A 22,130-nucleotide genomic window follows, 5' to 3' on the forward strand; every position below is an offset into this window, starting at 1 on the left:
AGCAGCGGTGCGCCATGAGGGCGGCCAAGCTTCGTGACGTGGAGGTCACTACTGGTATGTCCATCAATACCTCTAATTCCATTTTGCATTTTTCAAATGATGAGATTGTTCAAAATGCAAATCAATTAGGAGTCTTGTTGGGTAGTAATGACACTGAAATCTCTAATTCTGTTAATGATCTTCTAGACCTAGAGGCTGGGCGGGCCTTAGAGATGATTCGTAATATTGCGGCTGTTAAGCCCATGAGTGATTCTGAGGTTGATGCGCTCGGGGTCAAGGTGCTCGACAATTTTTGTGCGGATCTTATGCAACCTAATACTGACGAGGATGTAGAGGCTGATTCTACCGAGATAGTTTTGGCTAGCAACTCTGAGACTGGCTGTGAGGACCAGTTGCAGAGTCAAACTATTCCCAAGCGCAAGTGGAAACGGAAGGTATAACCGGCATCCGCAGTGCGTAGGAGTGCTAGGATTCGTACGACAAAAAAATTTCATGATGATCTATGAAAGGAATATTCTGGAATAGCAGAGGTCTAAAGGACTTGGCTAAACGAAGGTTTCTTGCTGAGGCATCTGTTGAGCATTGTTTAGATTTTATCGCTCTATCGGAGACAGGTAGAGATAACTTCGCGCCTCAATTTCTAAATACTTTATCGGGTGGTATAGATTTTGACTGGCATTGCCTGCCGCCGAGAGGGAGGTTGGGTGGAATCCTTCTCGGAGTTAGGTGCGAAGCGCTTGAGGTTCGCAGTGTGGTCATGGGAGACTTTTCTATTAAGCTTAGGGTGCGGTCGAAGGTTGATGGGTTTAATTGGGCCCTTGTTGCGGTATATGGTGCTGCACAGCCCGAGCTTAAGCCCGAGTTCTTAGCTGATCTTGTTCGGATTTGTGGTTCCGAACAGTTGCCCATCCTGGTGGGGGGGGGGGGGTAATTTCAATATTATTAGACGGCGTGAGGATAAGAACAATGATAATTTTGATGGCCGTTGGTCGTTCATGTTTAATACTATCATTGAAAGTTTGGACCTGAGAGAAATTGATCTCTCGGGTAGAAAATTTACCTGGGCGAACACGATGCCAAATCCGACGTATGAGAAGTTGGATCGAGTGTTGGCCAGCGTCGATTGGGAACAGAAGTTTCCCCTGGTGACTGTCCAGGCCTTGTCCCGTGGTATTTCTGACCATACGCCGTTATTTGTCGACTCTGGTGAACCCACCCACCTGGGGAACAAAAATGTGTTCTCCTTTGAGATGGCTTGGTTTGAACGTGATGGCTTCCTTGATCTCGTGGCCAGAGAGTGGGCTAGGAGTCAGGAGGGAGGACTGCACTTCAGCTGGCAGAATAAGATTAGGCACTTGAGGAGTTTCCTACGTGGGTGGGCTAAGCATCTTAGCGGGATTTATAAGGTCGAAAAGGAAAAGCTCCTTTCCCTTATTCAATCTCTGGATGTAAAAGCAGAAACCAGGATACTGCCGGCCGCAGAGCTTCATGCCAAGCTCGAGGCAGAATTGAGGCTGAAAGAACTTCTTAGGGAAGAAGAGTTGAAATGGGCGTTGCGGGCCAAGGTCCGGCGAGTAGTCCAGGGGGACGCAAACACCCAATTTTTTCACATGATCGCCAATGGTAAGCATCGAAAGAAGAGGATCTTTCAGCTTGAGCAAGATGAGGGCACAATTATAGGACAGGAAAACCTAAAATTGTACATTATCGAGTACTATAAGCTGCTGTTTGACCCTCCAGAAGAGAACTATGTGTCTCTGGATGAGTCAAGGGTTGAGGATATTCCTCAGCTCACAGCGGTGGAGAATGATATTCTTGCGGCTCCTTTCTCGGAGAAAGAGGTGCTCGAGGCCATCTCCCAAATGAAGAATAACAAGGCGACAGGCCCTGATGGATTCCCAACGGAGTTTTATAAGAAATGCTGGCATATCATTAAAGGGGATTTGTTGCTATCGGGACCCCGATCCTAAGTCACACCGATCTAGCATGTAACACTTCATATCACTTTGCGGCCTCACGAACGGTATTCCCACGAGTGCCACCTTACCTGGCCCGGGACCGTTTGCGCCTTTTGGCTCACGTATATGATAGTGTCGCTAGCATCCATATGACAGAGAACCCGGGCCGACATGACTAGTCGTGAACCCAAAGTGGCACTAACTTACAGGGACAGGCATACATGAATCAACCACGAACATGTCGGTCAACAACGTATGAATCTGGGCTGTAGCACTGGGCTAATAGGACTCTGGGAACCCAGGCTGTAGCAGGCTAGGCAGGACTCCGGATGTCACCGCGTGACATTTCCCCGAAGGGACAGACACAGGAACAAAGTGAATCACATGCCGGCCAGTCAAGTGTTCCGGAGCAGTAGTGCTGGGCTAGCAGGACTCCGGTGAACCGGGCTGTAGCGGACTACTATGGCTCATGGAAGCACAAGACTATATTTCCCCATAAAAGAGGCTATCAGAGGTAAACAACTAGGTTGTCGGATCCCACACATAGCAATACACGTTACACGTACGCATAACATGCAAGTATGTGTTGTACAACATGGCATCACAACATAACTCAAACTCATATAGATAAAGGCCCAGAAGAGCCACATAGCATTCAATACAAATAGGGGTCTCATGACCCATCATTCAGAGCATACAAGCAATGGAAGCATTACATGTCTGAGATCAGACAACTACAAAAGGAAAAGACTAAGAAGCCTGACTAAACACGACCCTCCCAAGGGTACAAGATCGTAGCTGGGATACAAGCTACTCGTCGAAGTCACTAAGGTAACCAACTGCAAAACATAAATAAGCAAACGTGAGTACAAAGGTACTCAGCAAGTCTTACATCAGAACTATCTACATATGCAACATTTTCAACCAAGGGGGTGGTGGAGTTTTAACAGCAGCAAGCCAGCTTTAACTTAGTGGCTAACCTATACTACGAGTATCAGAAACTTCTTTGAGGGGAGAAGACGCACACGAGTCCACATATTCACTATATCAATACTCCACTATGGATCCGTTCCTGTCTCCCTACGAGAAGGCCATCCATAGCACTCACGCTTATCTTGCGGATTTTAGAGTATCCACTTCAAGTTGTCTATGTACTACATAAGTCCTCCAACTTTCCATATCCGAGGAAAACGGCTATTCGAATAGATAATATTGACCCTGCAGGGGTGCACTTCTTCACACACGCTCTTGCCACTTATAGCCCTGTACACGTCATGTACCTCGACAACCTTCAAGCGGAAGCCGGGCGAGGGTGTCGGCCACAACCTGACTAACCACACAAGTCTCTCGTCCAGGTTTATCGCCTATTCGGGTTCCATCCGCAAGGAGATCCGGCCGGGGTGTCGCTCACGGCCCCAAACGATGTGTGCAGGGTTCCCAAGCCCACCATCCGGGTGCCACTTGGTACACCGTGCCACGGTGCCTAGTCTGTCCCAAGCCCGTCCCGTCGGACACCACCTGGTAGACAAGTAGCACTACCTACAAACGCCAGAACTAGTTACAACTCCTGGACAGAGATCAAGTGGATTAATAAGCCAAGAGGGGCCGGATAACCGGAACCCAATGCGTGGTAGTAACTAGAGTTGGATAACATACACAGAACTCAGTTCTTAGGGACGGTTCCAATGAGACAACCCACCATGTACTCCTACATGGCCTCTCATCGCTACCTTTACCAAAACGTGTTCACACACTTAGCCTTTACCGGTAGGACATGTTCACCACTCCGATTCATTCCCGGTGAATCAGACCTGAAACAACTCTAAGCATAGCTGGCATAAAGAAATCAAGCATGGATGAGTAGGCACATCAAGGCTCAAGCAACTCCTACTCATGCTAGTGGGTTTAACTATTTACTGTGGCAATGACAGGTCATGCAGAGGAACGGGTTCAACTACCGCAGCAGAAAGTAGCAGTTTGAATTGTTGTTGTCCTAATGCAGTATAAGGAGCAGGAGCGAGAGAGTGGGATTTATCGAAATGCTCAAGGGGGGGTTGCTTGCCTGATAGATCCACGAAGAAGCACTGCTCCTCAGACAGGTGCTCGGAACACCTTCCGGAGTAGAACCTATCGAGAAGGGACAGTGCCGGCAATCAATAAACAACCATATGCAACAATATGATGCATGAAGATGACATTTCAAAGATGCTATGATTTGCCCTAATGCATGTAGCATCAATTTGCTTGAAGTCCATATGAACCAAGGGTTCATATGCAAATCCCAAATTAAGTATATAACATGCCATTATTACGTTTTCACTTATACAGCAAGTATAAGTTGGTTTTTCATGCATGAAACTGGCATAAATGGATTCCTTGCATTTTTTTGATAATTTTTCATATATAAATTATTTCATTCTGAGCTACGGTTTAATTTCTAGGAATTTTAGAAGTTTTAACTATTTTCTGAAATTCTCTGAATTATTTAAAATCCAGAAAATCAATTACTGCGTCAGCGTGACATCATAGAGGCGTCAGCACGGGTGACCAGGTCAAACCTGACATGTGGGGGCCACACGTCAGTGACACAGTGGTTAAGCCTGGGTCAAACCCGCACTGATCAGGGTTTGACTTGGCTCTGGGGCCCACTGTCAGTCTCAGGGGGGGTGATTAGGCTGTGGGGTTAGCGCTAATTAACCCGCCACGTCAGCCTCGCCAGAGTTCGGCCGGTGACGACCAAACCGCACGGCGGTGCTTCACCGAAACGCGCTACAGGCGTCCATTCGACGCGCGGATGGGTGCTGAGGGTGGCTGGCGCTTGCGCGCATCTAACGGAGCAGGTGGGAGGCCGTGGGGTGGACGGAGCTCGCCGGAGCAGGGCTCGCGGCGGCGGCCGGAGCTCGGTTGATGCGGGGTTGCGGCTGCAGCGCGAGGCGAGCGAACGTGGGGTGCTAGGCAGCACCTAATGGGCAACAGGAGCCCGCCGGAGCAACTAGCAGGAACAGAGGGCTCAGGGGCACGGAGCTCGCCGGCCATGGCGGACGGCGGCTCCGGTTACCCGCGGGGCAGTGGTTACAGGATGAAAACGACGACGTGGTTAAGGGGGGAAAGACCGGCAGCTCACGGGGATCACGCAGAGCAGGCCAGCGGGCTCGGGGAAGGCCCGGAGCGATCGGAGCAACAAGGAGGATCTTCGGTGGCCGGCCATGGAAACGAAGACGGTGGCGTCGATGCAGAGCTTCCCGGGTCGCCTGGCTCGTTGAGGACGTAGCAGGCGGCGAGGCGGAGCTCTGGGGCACGTCCGAGAGGCGAGGGGAAGGCAGTGGTCGCGGTGGTGCTTGTCGGTGGCGATGGCAGCGCTCGGGTGCGTGCGAGAGAGAGGACCGAGGAGGGGGATGAGCGAGAGGGAGTGAGAGGGGGGTCGGGGAGACTGTGTGGCGTCGTCCTGGGCGTCGAGGCAGCGGCGGGAAGCAGGAGGTGGTCGGGCGTGCACCGGCGCTCGTCGGGCACGCGCCGTGCATCCGACTAGCGGGAGGAAGAAGACCTCCCTGCCCCTGGTGGGCTGGGCCGGCCAGATGGGCTGCCAGGTGAGCGCCAGGTAAGTGTTTTCTATTTTTTTTTGTTTTCTTTTTCTATTTCTGACATTTGTTTTGACTCTAAAAGAAATGTTAAAACATTTCCATAAATGCTGAAAATATTTGTGGCATCTAGATATAATATTCCAGAGGCCCTCACCAATTCCCAACATTTTTGGAGCCATTAAAATATTTATATAATTTAAACAGCTCCAAATCAAATATTTATGCATTGATTCAAAAATCCAAAATGTGTAGCAAAAATGTGCATCACCTCTGGTTGTTGTTCCCAACATTATCCAAAGAGCATGAACATTTTTGAAGAGCATTTTGGGTTCATTGAAAATCCATTTTAAAGTTGAACCTATTGGAAAAACTTTGGTGCTAGGGTTTGCAACTTTCCCCATTTCAAATTTATTTGAAAGATTAAACATGATGCACAAAGCAAGCCTAGGTCATACCAGAACTAGGGATGTGACAGTTGCCTATGTTTAATGATCTGTTTGCTGGACAGCTTCATCTTTTTCAGCTCAATTTTGGAACGATCACCCTTCTTCCTAAGAAAACAGAGGCTGTGAGAATTGAGCAATTCAGGCCAATCTGTCTTCTTAATGTTAGTTTCAAAATTTTCTCCAAGGTCGGGACCAATAGGCTCACAAAGATTGCGCATACTGTTGTGCAGCCTACCCAATCTGCTTTCATGCCGGACAGGAATATCCTTGAGGGGGTAGTGGTCCTTCATGAAACGCTCCATGAAATCCACACGAAAAAACTGGATGGGGTTGTTTTCAAAGTGGATTTCGAAAAAGCGTATGACAAAGTCAAATGGACATTCCTTCAACAGGCCTTGCGTATGAAGGGTTTTGATGAGGCTTGGCGACGCCAGGTAGAATCCTTGACGCAAAAGGGGAGTGTTGGAATTAAAGTAAATGATGATATTGGGCACTATTTCCAGACACACAGGGGCCTGAGACAAGGAGATCCAATGTCCCCTATTTTGTTCAACATTGTTGTTGACATGTTGGCAATCCTAATAGGTCGGGCAAAGGAGGCCGGTCAGGTGGGTGGCTTGGTGCCCAACCTAGTTGATGGGGGGTGTCCATTCTGCAGTACGCTGATGATACTATCATCTTTATGGAGCATGACCTGGCAAAAGCGAGAAATATGAAGCTGGTGCTATTCTTATTTGAACAATTGTCTGGGTTAAAGATTAACTTTCATAAAAGCGAGTTGTTCTGCTTTGGTAGATCCAAGGAGGAACAGGAGGCTTATAGGCAATTGTTTGGATGTGAATTAGGGGCTTTACCTTTTACCTACCTAGGTATACCCATTCACCATCGTAAGCTAACAAACCGAGAGTGGAAATGCATCGAGGATCGGTTTGAAAAGAAACTTAGTTGCTGGAAGGGAAAACTTATGTCATATGGAGGCCGGTTAATTCTTATTAATTCGGTGCTCACGAGTATGCCGATGTTCCTACTATCTTTCTTTGAGGTTCCAGTTGGGGTTAGGAAAAGGCTGGACTTCTACCGATCAAGATTTTTTTGGCAGAGTGATGAACTTAAGAGAAAGTATAGACTCGCCAAGTGGGATGTTATTTGTCGACCAAAGGACCAAGAGGGTTTGGGTATCGAAAATCTTGAGGTCAAGAACAGATGCCTGCTTAGTAAGTGGCTGTATAAGCTTTCAGCTCCGACTGACGCAACTTGGGCGCAGATTCTTCGTAACAAGTATCTGTTGTCCAAAACTTTGTCTTAGGTGACAGTGAGACCAACTGATTCGCCGTTTTGGAAGGGGCTTATGAGAGTCAAGGTAACCTTCTTTAATAGAACAAAGTTTATTGTCGGTGATGGCAATGATACACGTTTTTGGGAGGACACTTGGCTGGGTGATACACCATTAGCACTACAGTACCCAACCTTGTATCGTATTGTCCAGCGACGTGATGTGCTAGTTGCAACGATTATGCAGTCCATTCCCCTTAATATTCAGTTTCGGTGGATGCTTGTTGGTGAGAGATGGGAAGCTTGGCTCCATCTGGTGCGTAGACTGATGGAAGTCCAGCTAGCTCAACAGCCCGATCAGTTGTGTTGGAAGCTTACTAGGAATGGACAATTTACAGTAAAGTCGATGTACATCGATGTTATTAACTCTACTATCATTCCTAGTACCAAACATGTTTGGAAAGTAAAGGTGCCTTTGAAAATTAAAGTGTTTATGTGGTTTGTCCATAAACAGGTAATTTTAACAAAGGACAACTTGGTCAAGCGCAATTGGACAGGATCTACTAGGTGTAGCTTCTGTGATCAGGACGAGACCATTAAGCATCTCTTACTTGACTATCCTTTGGCGAGAATTCTATGGCGCACCGTGCAAATCGCCTTTAACATTACTCCTCTGAGTACGATCGGGTCGTTATTTGAAACGTGGCTGGATGGGATAGAATCCGATACAGCTAGACATATTCGTGTAGGAGTGTATGCGTTGTTATGGGCAATTTGGAACTGCAGAAATGATTTGGTTTCTAACAGAATAACTACTATTCAATTTTTGCAAGTTATATTCCGTGCTACGGCGCTGATCCGTATGTGGTCATTACTCACTCCGACGGAGGCCAGGGAGCGTTTGGTTACTGGATCTGTCCGGTGGGAGATGGTAGCGCGGGATATCTTCAACCGGTTTGGTTGGCGATCATGTAATAGGATAGGCAATTAGTTTTCCTATTTTTATTTTACCAGCCGGTTGTGGCTCTTTGGCCTTTTCTTGGTTTGCTTCGAGGTTCTTTGTGCCCTCGCCTTTATTTTGTTGAAGACTCTATGACTTTGTTGAACCTATTTTATTTATTGAAGTGGCCGTATGCATCGTTCTGATGCAGAGGCCGGGGAGTCCCCCTTTTCAAAAAAAAATGAAACTTCATTACTACATTTTGTAAACACATTACTACATGAAAATTGCCCTAATCATGCATAGCCAGACAAGGAGAGGCAGTAATGAGCAAAATCTATTACTATGTTCCATTAGAATTTTATGATGGATTCCACACGGTCACGGAAGCGCATGAAAGATCAAGGTTACTATGTTCCATTAGCATTTTACGATAGATTTTTCACCGTGTTCCATTAGCATTTTATGATAGACTGGGTCAGGCGGCCGGAGCGTAAGCTAATCCATAATGCGCTCAGACTATATATATAGTCGCGCTATTCGTCACCCCGGGTGAGGAATAGTTATTCTTCACCCCCCTCTATTTTACCATCAATGTACCATAATTTTACGTTCCGTAAGTTTTATCTTATTTCCGACGTAAAAAGAGACCGTAAGAAAATATATAATCGTCGTAAAAAATATTTTATGTTATGTAAAATTACAACGTAAAAACATAGTGTAAAATACACATAAACTGTAAATTTTTTGTCTTATGACCTATATTTTTATTTTCTTGTGCCAAATTTTACGTAGTGAATCATTAGGAATGTAAATATTTGAATTCTAAATGTAATTTAATTATGAAATGATCGTAAGATTATCTTGGATGAAGAATAACTTATTATGCACCTTGGGTGATGAATAGTATCACTATATATATATAAAGAGAGAGAGAGAGAGAGCGGCTTTCCTACCATCACTAGTAGCAGAGGGTGCTATCGGAACCCTTAGTTTGCATCAAGATCCGAACTTTTATGTGGATAAGGTTCAGAATTGTTGCATTATTGGAGATCACATTTATAGAAGAGGAAAGCATGTGGGAAAGCTTTACTGGGTTGTGGATGAAAATGGTAAGCTAGGTTCTGACATAACAGACTTATAAGTGGAATGGGGGTAGTTCCTTTCCAGCATTGGTCAGCGAGCTTGCTCTATTTGGAGGACTATTGTCTAGGTTTTGTTGCGTTCCTAGTTGTGAAAGATTCCATACATCTTGGGTTTTAAGTAGGTTTTAGTCTCAAAGATCTGATGCATCATCTACCAAGGGTTCTGCACCTTTTGCGTCACCTATGGCAAAACTATTGCATTTGTTTCCGGTTGTCCCAGTTAGCACTTGAAGAACACCATTGCACACCCCAGTGAGGAACTTGAATGAATCGCCCATTTGTTTCAATCTTGCAAAGTGTGCTACCCACTGTCTGCTGTGCATCAGAAAGGGCCATCAAATTCACACCCAAAAAAAAGATTGTAGTCAAGATGACCATTTATTTGGTTTGCAGTGCCAGCCCGTTGCCATAACTGTGTCCCTTTGGTTGGACTTCTTCAATCACCAATATATATCGCTGCAGCCATTTGCCGGATTTGAAGAAGCTACTTTATCTACGATGGCAGGGCTGGGTGATGGAAAAAGAACCATGTGAGGTTCATCCAGCAGTATTTGTAATGTTGAAGATCATTTTAGAGAGGGAATCACACTGCCCTGTGATGTTCGTGTAACCGGAGGAAGCGATGTTGTCCAGTGCAGCAACGTTTAGGTATAGATCAACTTTATCCTGGGCATTTTGGTTCGACTTCCTACTAAACTGATGGATTTATGCAGCAGGTTGATCTCCCTAACAACCTTGTTCCTTTGACGGTGAAACAAATAACAATGCTCACTCCTTCAACGCAATATGGTGGTGCGTTGAGTCTCCATGGGATTCTAGTCAAAACTTAAACTTCAAATATGAAGGGATGTTCCATTGGTGTGATGCAGAATCGACATGACTTGGACAGCAAAATTATGTTTGACTTTCATGACGGGACTAGCAGGATTCAGGCCAGGGAATTTGTGCATCAGATCAGACCAAGGAGTATGAGCCTGCTGTTTTCTGCGGCTGCGGCGCCAAGGCAGCCCGTCTGACCTCGTGGACAGACGCCAAACCCGGCCAGAGGTACCTGTCGTGGTCACGGACGCCGGTGAGGCACTCTGCAAACTCTTTATTAAGTTGTTTTGCTAAAACATTTCAGACCGCGCAGAACACATCAAAACCTTTTCCCTGCAGGTTTGCGCTCACCCCCTCTGGAGCTAGATCAACCCCAAATCAAGTGAATACATGAGAAAGATGCTTGTGGATCTGCGAGACAAGATCCGCCGTCTTGAAGGTGATAATCATCTGCTGCGCGTTACAGTCGCTCAACAAAGGGATATGATTGAGCATAGTGGTCGCTGTTGGCATTTCGACACAAGATCCGTGGTGTACATGCTTTTCTTTGTCATCCTAGCATCCATGGCTTATCGCATTTGGATTGTTTGAGTGCTTTAAGGCAGAGCTTTTTATCGGCTATGTCTGTTGTATCAGTCGTTGTATCCGATGTTAAGACGCAATTAATACCTTTCATTTGTTACTTTGTTTCATGCCAAAATGTTTACTTTGTTACAACTACACTATAATCTGCACTGGTCGTTCTTGAACGCCAGCTTTGCTCACGCCATGTACGCGCCATACCTTTGTGTCTGTATAGGAGTCATACTTTGTTTAATATAGCGAAAAGGCAGGCAGCTCCTGGATGTATAAGTGTCAGACTACTCCACTGGGCCAGATAACTAGGCTCTCACGAGCCACCAGCACTGCCAAACACAACAAGATAGCAAGATTCAGCTCGGCGATTGAGTGGACTTGACTTCAAACATATGTGCTACTTCGAGACATGCCTATCACTCCTAGGAGCTGTGCATCCCGCTCTCATGCCGACAGCTCTGGTTGCATGCAGGGCGATGCGTTGCTGACCGTGCCCAGGATGCACGGAGCGGATTTATCCGTCGCTGCCTTTGTTTTGTAGCGAATGGTCGTATTTTTGTGTGAAAAGTTACCGTAAACTAGTTAACTCATCGTTGTCTAACTTTACATATACGCTTGCTATAGGCACGACACCAATGAACCGAAGCTGTCTCCGCTCATAGAAAAACATCGCTAGAGCATACACCGAGTGAAAATAGCAAATCAAGCGACCGCGTAGCAATTATGAAAGCAAGAGAACGCGAGAGTTTTCACTCGGGCAGATCAAGTTAGAATGGCTACCAATCTAGTGCACCAATTTTTTAAGGACATCACTAGGAGGTCCACGCGCGCGGCAGAGGCCGTCGGGAGCTCCATGTTGTGTGCTCTGTTCCTGCATCTTTGATGTGTTCGAAGAAATGATAAGGCCGAACAAAACCGGACACTGTTTGGAGCGAGTCTGCTGCGTTGGATGCACCAACGGCCGCATGACCGTAAACGGACAGGCGTATCTGTTTTCCTGCCTTAAACAGACGAAATCCGGACATCCATTTGGGGTCGTGCGTTCGAGTTGGCCTAATCGCCAACCACTGTTGTCTCACTGTGTGCTTGAGCAGATTCAGGAGATGGTGGAGGAGAGTCGCCTTCGAGCAACGGCTTTGGTTATCAATGCTACATGCACTGAACCATCGATGGTGAAGTCGGCCATGATCCGCTGCTTCTCTGACATCCCACGGGCAGCCATCAACGCCCCCGTCCAAGGCCACGAGCGGGCATCGACCAACTACCTCGTTAGGTTCGCCGACATGGGATGTCATGATAAAGTTGAAGTTGTGTGCCGGTGTTCTGCGACCGGCTGGGCATGCCCTACCTCGTGAAGGAGTGGTCTGCGGCCATGGAATCAGCAACAACAATGTTCACCTGCCTTTCATATTTCATTCACAATTCTTTGTTCATGATTGGTGTACCCTCTTAGGCCAACTCTACATGTATATATTTCGAGTGCATTTAACCACGTGTGAAGTGTTGGTGCCAACATTACATTCTAATCCATCTATCCCTAGACCAACACACACTCTCTCTCTCTCTCTCTCACACACACACACAGAGTATGGATTGTCAAAGGCGGCAGTGGATCGTCAAAGGGAGCTGCTCGACGGTGGTGCACCAAGGGTTATAATGTTAGAGGTATAAAAGGTGACTGGTCCAATAAATAGAGTGCACACATATGATGTGCGAGGTTTTGGGACAAGTTCTGTTCGGTACCACCACCATCTAGCACCTGGTCGACCAGGGCGGTGCCTCGAGGGGTACGCCCTTCATTTTATGAAAGGTGCCTTATCCAATAAAAAGAGTGCAATCATATGATTGTGCAAGGTTTGTGCAATAGAAAATAAAAGTTCCCGTGTCATTATGACGATACTGGGATACTAGACCACTGCGAGGGGTATAAGTTTAAGGTTGCTAATCCAATAAAGAGAGTGCACACATACGATGTGCAAGGTTTGGGGACAAGTTCTGTTCGGTGCTACCGCCATCTAGCACCTGGTCGACCAGGGTGGTGCCTTGAGGAGTACGACCTTCGTGGCATGAAAGGTGCCTGATCCAATAAAAAGAGTGCACTCATATGATTGTGCAAGGTTTGTGCAATGGAAAATAAAAGTTCTCGTGTCACTATGATGATACAGGGATACTAGACCACCGTGAGGGGTATAAGTTTCATGTTTCATTCACAATTGTTCATTCATAATTGGTGTGTCATCATATGCTAACTCTACCAATATATATTTCGGGTGGGTTAAACCACACGTCAAGTGTTGGTGCCAATATTACATTCTAATCCGTCTATCCTTAAACACATACACACACACACACATAGAGAGAGAGAGAGGAAGAGATGAAGAGGTCGAGATTATATGGATGGTCGGAGGCGGCGGTGGACCCTCAAAGGGAGCTGCTCAACAAGGATGGTGCCCGAGGGGTATAATGTTAAGAGTTATAGAAGGTTCTCGGTCCAATAAAGAGAGTGCACACATATGATATGCAAGGTTTGGAGACAAGTTATGTTTGGTGCCACCGCCGTCCACCACCTGGTCGGCCAGGGTGGTGCCCCGAGGGGTAAAATGTTAGATGTATAAAAGATGTCCGGTCCAATCAAGAGAGTGTACACATATGATGTGCAAGGTTTGGAGAGAAGTTGTATTCGGTGCCACCGCCACCCACCACTTGGTTGACCAAGGTAGTACCCTGAGGGGTACAACCATCATGGTATGAAAGGTGCTCGATCCAATAAAAAGAATGCACACATACGATTGTGCAAGGTTTAAGCAACGAAAAATGAAAGCATCACTGGCCAATGCGCACTCTTAGTCTAATATCCATGCCATTATAATGTCAAGTGGATCTTAATAATTTTGTTTAGGGCGGGTGTCCTAATTTGTATAATGTTCTAATAGACTACACAAGCAACGAAAAACCTAACCTACACATGCCCTTATAACTCTCGGGCAGATGGCCCGTTCAGTGGCCGGTCATAAAAATGCGACCTAGACGGACTCTTTAAAACGGGCCTCAAACGCCCAGGTTGGCCGGCACCCCTCATATCCAACCCAAATAGGGACGGATATGGGGGCGCCTGGGCCTTCCCGCCATGTCAGACTGGTGTTGGGGTCCCACAGGAAAACAGTCCGAAACCTGGCGATTCGAAGCTCGTCTCCCCCGTCGGACCGGTGGCACCACATGGCGCTGCTCCGGCGGGGCGCGTAGTCCCTAGCCCGGTTATTTAAGCCGACCGCCGGCACCAAACCCCTACCCTTTCATATTTCTCCCCTCCCGTCCACCGCCGCTGTAACGCCCCGGACACATCCGTCGGTGGTCGTTACTCCTGGTGGGATCTAGACTGTCCCCACAGATCAATATTAGTCTTTTCTGCGCACTTTGTCCTCACTCATGCGCACCCGGGAGCAACTTCCCGGTCGGTCACCCATCCTGACACTACTCCAAGCTGAGCACGCTTAACTTTGGAGTTCTGTCCGAATGGGCTACCAGAAAAGAAGGAATTCCTTATTGATATGAGTAGTCTATCATCCCTAATAAGCCAGGCCATCACATACACCCCCACTCAGAGGAACCGAGGTCCTCGTCGGGCCACAGGAACGTTCCCTCTTGGCACAAACGTCTGTGCTTCCAGTCCGGTACATGTGCCATGTCGGGTGCCACGACGGGTCACAAACGTCATGAACAACATGACCACGCACCTGTCCGCAACCATCCGTGTAACCGCGAGGGTCGACTCTGATACCAACTTGTAACGCCCCGGACACATCCGCCGGTGGTCGTTACTCCTGGTGGTATCTAGACTGTCCCCACAGATCAATACTAGTCTTTTCTGCGCACTTTGTCCTCACTCATGCGCACCCGGGAGCAACTTCCCGGTCGGTCACCCATCCTGACACTACTCCAAGTTGAGCACGCTTAACTTTGGAGTTCTGACCGAATGGGCTACCGGAAAAGAAGGAACTCCTTATTGATATGAGTAGTCTATCATCCCTAATAAGCCAGGCCATCACAGCCGCCGCCACTTTCCACTCATCGTCGGCCACCACTAGTGGCCATGCCCCCACGCAGTCAGGTAAGGAGCTACCCATATCTAGTCGGAGCACCATCTGCAACTCCTTGAGCGGATCCGAGCAAGGCGTGAAGCCCGAATCGCCGTGGGGCTACCTCTGGATGCTGTGGACCGGAGGAGGACTTGGAGAAGGAGGAGGATCCGGAGGAGGACTTGGAGGAGGAGGAGGAGGATGTGGGGGGCACTAGGGACGCAGATCTGCAGGCGGAGCAACAAGCCATCATCGGTTCCCTTTCACTCAGAGTCGGATGTGGAGGCCATATGACATCATCAGTGGGACATGGAGGCGGAGCACGCCACGGAATTCAACGAGATGCTCGCGTACATAGATGAGGAGGAGGAGCCGGAGACCTCCTACACGCCCGTCCACCCGACGCCCATCACCAACGTCGTGGACATCTCCAACGATGAATCGTAGCTAGGGTGTCATGGTACGTAGGTTTATTTTGCATGGTTTGTATGGATCTAGGAGATGAGATATGAGAGACTCGGATGTAGAGGAGCAAATTTGAGGCGTGAACGGTCGCTGTCTGCAAACGCGCCCGGTCGGGTCCGTGGACGTTTGAGGAGTTCGATTTGCTAAGACCGGTTGTAGATGCTCTAATATTTGTGATATGAAAGGTGCCCGGTCCAATAAAAAGAATGTATGAATAAGATTGTGAAAGGTTTACCGATGAAAAATGAAGGTTCCTGTCAATACAATATAACGTGCATGGTATAAAATGAAGGTTCCCTAGACCAACACACACAACCATAATTGATACCCATTATGAGCGCAAGTCAAAGTCTTATTTCTCGGTGCGAGCAGTGGCCGCACCTGCTCCAACTTTCCAGTTTGCAGAAAATCAGACAGTCTCTATTTAGCAACGGCAGCATCGTATGTGTAGGAAACCAAGCGCAGCCTTACTAATGCTGGACGTGACCGTGCATCTGAGTAGAAAGAAGAATAGAGCAAGCCATGTTTTCACAGGTCACCAGAGCGCAGCAAAAAAGAATGATACTCATCATACTTTTTTATGCGCAACGAGGAAAAGCTAGAAAGTGTGCGTACTTTGTTCTGTTGCACACGCAAAAGATGCAGGACCGGGCTTCACTTCATACATCACACATATATTCAAGTCTGACTTCGATAATACGAAATGAAGGGTCGTTCTGTTTTGCTTAAAATGTGAATGTGATTTTGGTTCATGAGAATTAAAAGATAGCACACACGAGAATTAAAAGACCTTAAAGAGAGCCAGCGTGTCAGAACTAACGGCATTTGTGTGATAACATAAATCAATTTTCACATCCACGAGCACACACGAGTATCAAGTTACTTTAGTAACAGCAGCCAGGAGGCACACACAGAATATGCATTGTTTTCAGTATACTAGTACTAGTATGTACGTTATAACCTTCTAACGAAATTCTCTCCCACTTTATGAAAGTCAGGAAGCCCCCGCGTCGCCCCCTGCTCTAGCGACTCAGGTGGCACCCCAACCCTAGCAGCCGTAGGGGCCTAAATCATCTTCCTCCCTTCCTTCCGCCGCCGCCGGAGGACGCCGCCGGTCTGCGCGCGGAGACCGACGGCGGTGGTGGGGGTCCTTCCTCTCTCCTGCGTGTCTGGGGTGGCGGGACCCCAACGCACGTGGAGGTGCGGTCGATGTAGAAGCAGCGGCGATGGCTTCGACGATGTCGGTGGTGGTCGGCCCTGCCTCGGGCCACGGGCGGTTGTCTGCGGCGGCTGGCTTGGATCGGGCGGCGGCGTGATGCGATCTGCGACGACGCATCATCGGGCTTTAGATCGGCGACGGCATCGAGGGACTGGTGGAGTATCAAGTTATTTTTCTCCCATTTTATGAAAGTCAGGAGGCCCCGCGTCACCCCCTGCTTGGGCGACTCGAGTGGCACCCCAACCCTAGCTGCCGTTGGGGCCTAAATCATCTTCCTTCCTTCCGCCGCCACCGGAGGACGCTGTCGGCATGCGCCCGGAGGCTGACGACGGTGGAGGGGGTCCTTCCTCTCTTCCGCGTCTCAGGGGTGAAGGGGCCCCAATGCGCGTGGAGGTGTGGCTGATCTAGAAGCGGCGGCGATGGCTTCGACGATGGCGGCGGTGGTCGGCCCTGCCTCGGGGCACGGGCAGTTGTCTGCGGTGGCTGGCCTAGATCTGGCGGCGGTGCGTCATCGTGCTTTAGATCGGCGACGGCATCGAGGGCCTGGTGGACTGCTCAGCGGCACCTCTGCCAGATCTGTTCTAGCCAATGTAGCCAACGGTGGTGGTCATCTTCTTCGTCGGAGGTGGCCGGCCAGAGGCTGGGTAGTCGGATCTTGAGATCCATCATCTAGTCCTGGCTGCGAGTTGGGGAGACATGGTTGCCGGTGAAAACCGAGCCGGCGGCAGGCGATGGCGGCGTTCTACACTGTTACATTCATGAAGGCATCATCGTTTAACTACTGTCGACCCACTTTTGCTGCTCCGGGGGAAACCCTAGAATCTGGTGTTCCAGATCGGGCGATGGCGGCATTGCGGTGTCGTTTCTTTCTTGGGAGCGTCGTTTGTGGAGCAGCGCTGGAAGTCAGAGGCAGGAGGTGGAGTGGCTTCGTCTTGCATGGAGCTTCGGTGGAGATGTCAAGTCATGCCTGACCGACAGGTGCTACGCTTTGTCATGCCTGGTCGGCAGGTGCTACGCACGATAGATCTTCCAAAGACTTCAAGCTGTGTCGGCTGGTGGTACTTGGCGGCATGGTGCTAAGATGTATCGGGGGCGCCTGCGACGTGCTCAGTTGTTCGTGTGCAGGGAAGTGGTGCCGTTGGCCGACGTGGTGGCGTCGACGATAGCTAGACCGAGCAAGGTTGATGCCTCAGTACAGGTCTGAAGATGGAGCGATGGCAGTTGGTGGCGGTGGCCTCTGAGAGCGCGCCAGACCGATGTGTGCTCCAGACCCGGCAAGTGGCTAGGTTGGGGCCTCGGGTCTTAAATGTTAGGCTTGGCTGCAAGGTCTGTGGTATTAGGCCTGAACTATCAGCATCCCTTCATCAATTGGATATGAGTGTATTTCTTTGTAAGGTTTTTTGGAAATAATTAATAAAGTGGTTGCATGCATCACCTAGATGCAGAGGTCGGGGTCTTCCTCTTTTCTAAAAAAAAAGAAATTCTTCATCCATTCTACTTAACAACAGTCAAAATAACCAACAGCCCCAGTTTATCTCATCGTTCAAATTTTTGAAATGCAACAGCCCCAGTTTCATATATGAAATCTCTCTTTGAAGCAGCAGACATTTCAACCGTTTTTTGCTTAGTGCTCTTTTTCAGGATAAAGAGTAACTTGTAGCAAACACCGGCTGTTACCTGCATGCATGAACACAATACCAAAGCATTGCTTGTTAGGCTCAGCAGTACACTTCATGCACCTTGTCCTAAATAGTGTTACTGATTAATTAAATAGTTCGGTGATAAATGTACCGCAGCCTTGCATCCTCTACAGTTTTCCGCTAATTCTAACCACACTGACAAGTTAAATGCAACCGTGAATGCATTCAAATACATTAGTTCATTCCATTTGTATCCCTATTCTAAAGTTATTTTATTGCCAACAATCGGCTCATGAAAGTAGTTTGGTCATTCATACAATGTCTGGCAATGACAGCCAGAGCACAAAGGTCCAAAACTGTACCCGGCCCATAGAATACAAGCAGAGCTCGATCAAAACTAGGTGAGTTAGGGAGATGCTTTGACCATGTAATGAAGGCGATGCTGCCATTGCCATCATCGAGCGTGAAGGAAACATCCACCTTCCTAATGAGCCTAGCCTGTAGATCAAATTTGGGAGGAATTGGTCAAATTGGCATTATGGAGAGGGGTATATGGCCACACATGGTTGTTGGCTAGCTTGTCACTAATTTTGACGGCACCCACCAAGAAGAGGGTAAAGGATTAACCACGGATGGATGGCCTTGGGCACATGGGATGATGATGATGATGATGAGAGAGAGAGAGAGGCTTACGGCTTACCTAGTCAGGAAGCCCACCAGCCGCCGTCTCCAGTCTGATGTACAACCAGTAACAACGCTAGTGGGCGTTGCGGCTAGGGTTGGCTACCTGCATGCACCTGCCTGAGTGAGGAAGAAAACCAAACATGTTAGGGAAGGAAGGGGAGAAGATGGGCGAGAGAGTAGCTACCTTGACCCTACTAAGGACATCCTCAAGGAGATAGGCATGCATTAAAACTTCAGACATGGAGTCTTCCTCATCTACAGGAGTGGTAGAGACGATGTTGGACATGGTTTGTGCTAGAGGATGATGACGGCTGTGCTGGCTAGCAATATGGTTCTGGCTCTCATATCCATCGTATTTCAGCCCATCAAACCAACCCGAAAAACGATGCCACGCCGAGTTCGAGGGAAGGCAAATTGAGGATCTGACCATGCCGTTTAGGTAGGCCACAGGTGCGACAGAGTGAGGACTGCGGCATGCATGAAAAAAGCCGGACCATCGGCTGTGTGCTAGACATGCATCAGTTTACTAGCTGGTGTGGGGGTTTCATTTCATTGCATGCATGCCATCAGGATGAACATTGACTTCACCGGATTTGCGTCCAAAACACAGTGCCTTGTGATTAGCTTCTGTTCATGCAAATACTCGCCGGGTCATGGGAGTGATTCCGCATGTGTCCGGGTGAAAAGATGTCTACCTACTTATAATTACTTGAAATATATATCCATAGCTTGCTATTCTTCAGGTTATGCACCAACTATTTTTTTCCTTCGTACAGACTCTTCATTTTGAAAACGTTATACTACTCACAAGTTGAAATAATTTTTTAGTAGTCTTATAGCGGCCCATTAGAGGATGGAGAAAAGAGGAACCGAGCCATCACATGTGCTTACTATTGAGGTGCCGTGGTGTTGCAGTCTTACAGGTCCATCCGGGTTGTGATGCAAACAGCCCACACACATATACTACAAAAAAGGAGAGAAATGAAGAAGAACAAAAAAATCTCGCACCTTTGCTGAGCAAAGAACCAAACGGAGGCTAAGAACCTTTGGTGGGCTCAGAACCTTGTGCGCATGGCCCGATGGCTGCAACGTGCAGGCCATGCCAGCCTACAGGCTGGGCCTATGGCCTATGCCCATGTGCATGTGGTCCAACTTGTGCTCAAAGAGGAAATAAACTTTAGACATCAAAAATGAGGAAAATGCAAAGAGGGAAAGAGGCTGGAACATATCCCAATGCTTGCATGTGGCTGAGATAGCACTCTCTGCTAAGAAACACATCAGCCATGCTTTTCCCTATATATATATATGACAAATTTTTCCTACTACCGGGTGTAGCTACTCTCATTTTTGTTTCATACATTCTAGGTAGTATCTATCATATTGGAGAGTATGTGCGCGTAGTATGTAGTATACAAGAATGTTTAGGTAGTATATATACTATTTTTTTGTAGTATGTATCATATTTTGTGCATACTTCATTTTGCGTACAAATATGTACGTATTTCACAAATACAATAAAACTACAAGCTCACTTACAACTTTTTCTTATAACTCACTTTAGAGTATCTTAGATATAGTATATGAACATAATAAAAATAATTATTTAGAGTATATACTACCACATGGTAGTATATAAGAAATGGGTGTAGCTACACCCGGTAGTAGGATGCATTTTCCTCATATATATATATATATATATATATATATATATATATATATATATATATATATATATATATATATATATATATATATATATATAGTAGGACAATGCCTGTGTGTTGTCACGGGAAAAGAGATATAGCTCATACGGCATATATGTACAAGTAATTCATTTACCTCTCACCCCTAACCCTCCGTTCATGTGTAAGTTCAACTCTGGGTTGTCGCACGTGAAAAAACATGTTGTCTCTTTTCCATCTATCGTTCTACTTTTGGCTCATCACAAATGAAATCTCCGTCCTCAATCCTTCTCCTCGGTTGTACTCCCAGGAATATTGTCCCAGATATTATTCTTCCTAACTTGACCAGAATGAATGTTATTAGTGATGCACAAGCATGGCTTCATCATGTTCTTTTCTTATATTAAATAGTTATAAACCAACCCCTTATCATTTATCAACAACTAACCCTTATACTGGACACAACCAAGCAAATATATAACACACTGATAGACCAAATGATAAACTTTTATGAAGAAAACAGTGGACAGTGCCGTTGCAAATAAGAAAGTTATGTCCATCGCCATATGCTTATTTGTAGACATGCTAGGTTCAACAACGGTCATTTTGACTTCTTTACCATTACAACAGCCCTCTTTTTGTCTCCCATCGGTCATAATTTCTATCATAATTTCTATGTTACTATTACATGCAGCTCATACAAATCTTATTTACGTTAGATTGATCAAAGGGCACTTCAGCCTTTTGATACATAACTGATGATGTGCAATAATCAGAAAAAAGCATTCAATCAATCATCTGCAAGCTATTGAGAAGTTTGTGAGAACTGGAACCATATAATATCCGACAAATAATGTACATGTGACCTTATATGGACAACCGACTATTAGGCCAACCCCAAATAGAAGAATAATCAAACTTCACAATAAAGTGACTTTTCTAAAAATAGGCAAGTTCACCTGCAGATGAATAGTAAGCGATTACCAAAGTTGATAGAACAAAGTGATAAAATAAATTACTTTGCAGATTCTAAAAGGACCTTGCAATCCGAATCTGGAATCTTAGACATAGCTACATTTGCTTATTCATGTAACCGGGGGATGGTAATGTAATCCAATGGAATGAAGATGATATACTATCCAACAAAATAATTTATAATCAACTTTAAAAATATATTTTAAAGTCAGGTTATATTAATGTGGAGTAAAGGTCAAGAGCACAAAATAAATATCTAAATAGGAAAGCACGACTACTAACTGGAGAGATTAAATGTGCTATAGATTGTTCTTAAACCTGAGAAACTGAGAAGTATTGTGCAAGGAATTTTAATTAATATGCTAGAGTTGTTCATTTAAGTTACATTGCTGCTAATATACATGCCAATAGGTTGGTGTAAAGTTATGAACAAAGCAGTTTCCTTTGTTTATAAACATGCCAATAGGATGGTGTAGAGTTGGTGTAAATAAGATCCTAGTACTCCCTCCGTCTCAAAATTCTTGTCTTAAATTTATTTAGATACGGATGTATCTAACACGGAGCTGCTGCTGCAGTCGTCGTTTGCGATGGACATCAGCGTCTCAAGACATTGAAAGTAGTACTACACGGAAGAACGTGTGACCATGGTGGA

General features: G+C 46.7%; 1 protein-coding gene across 1 annotated transcript; it reads left to right on the forward strand.

Annotated features, from left to right (window-relative positions):
* Positions 1-1,073: 1,073 nt before the first annotated feature.
* On the forward strand, positions 1,074-12,092 carry LOC147970864 (uncharacterized). Its single transcript, XM_087523686.1, has 2 exons — positions 1,074-1,841; positions 11,832-12,092. Exons 1-2 carry the CDS (start codon positions 1,074-1,076, stop codon positions 12,090-12,092), a joined length of 1,029 nt encoding a protein of 342 aa, XP_087379812.1.
* Positions 12,093-22,130: the final 10,038 nt, after the last annotated feature.

This window comes from Triticum urartu, chromosome 5A (assembly GCF_056163025.1).
Source record: "Triticum urartu cultivar PI428250 chromosome 5A, HENAU_Tu73, whole genome shotgun sequence".
NCBI lineage: Eukaryota > Viridiplantae > Streptophyta > Magnoliopsida > Poales > Poaceae > Triticum > Triticum urartu.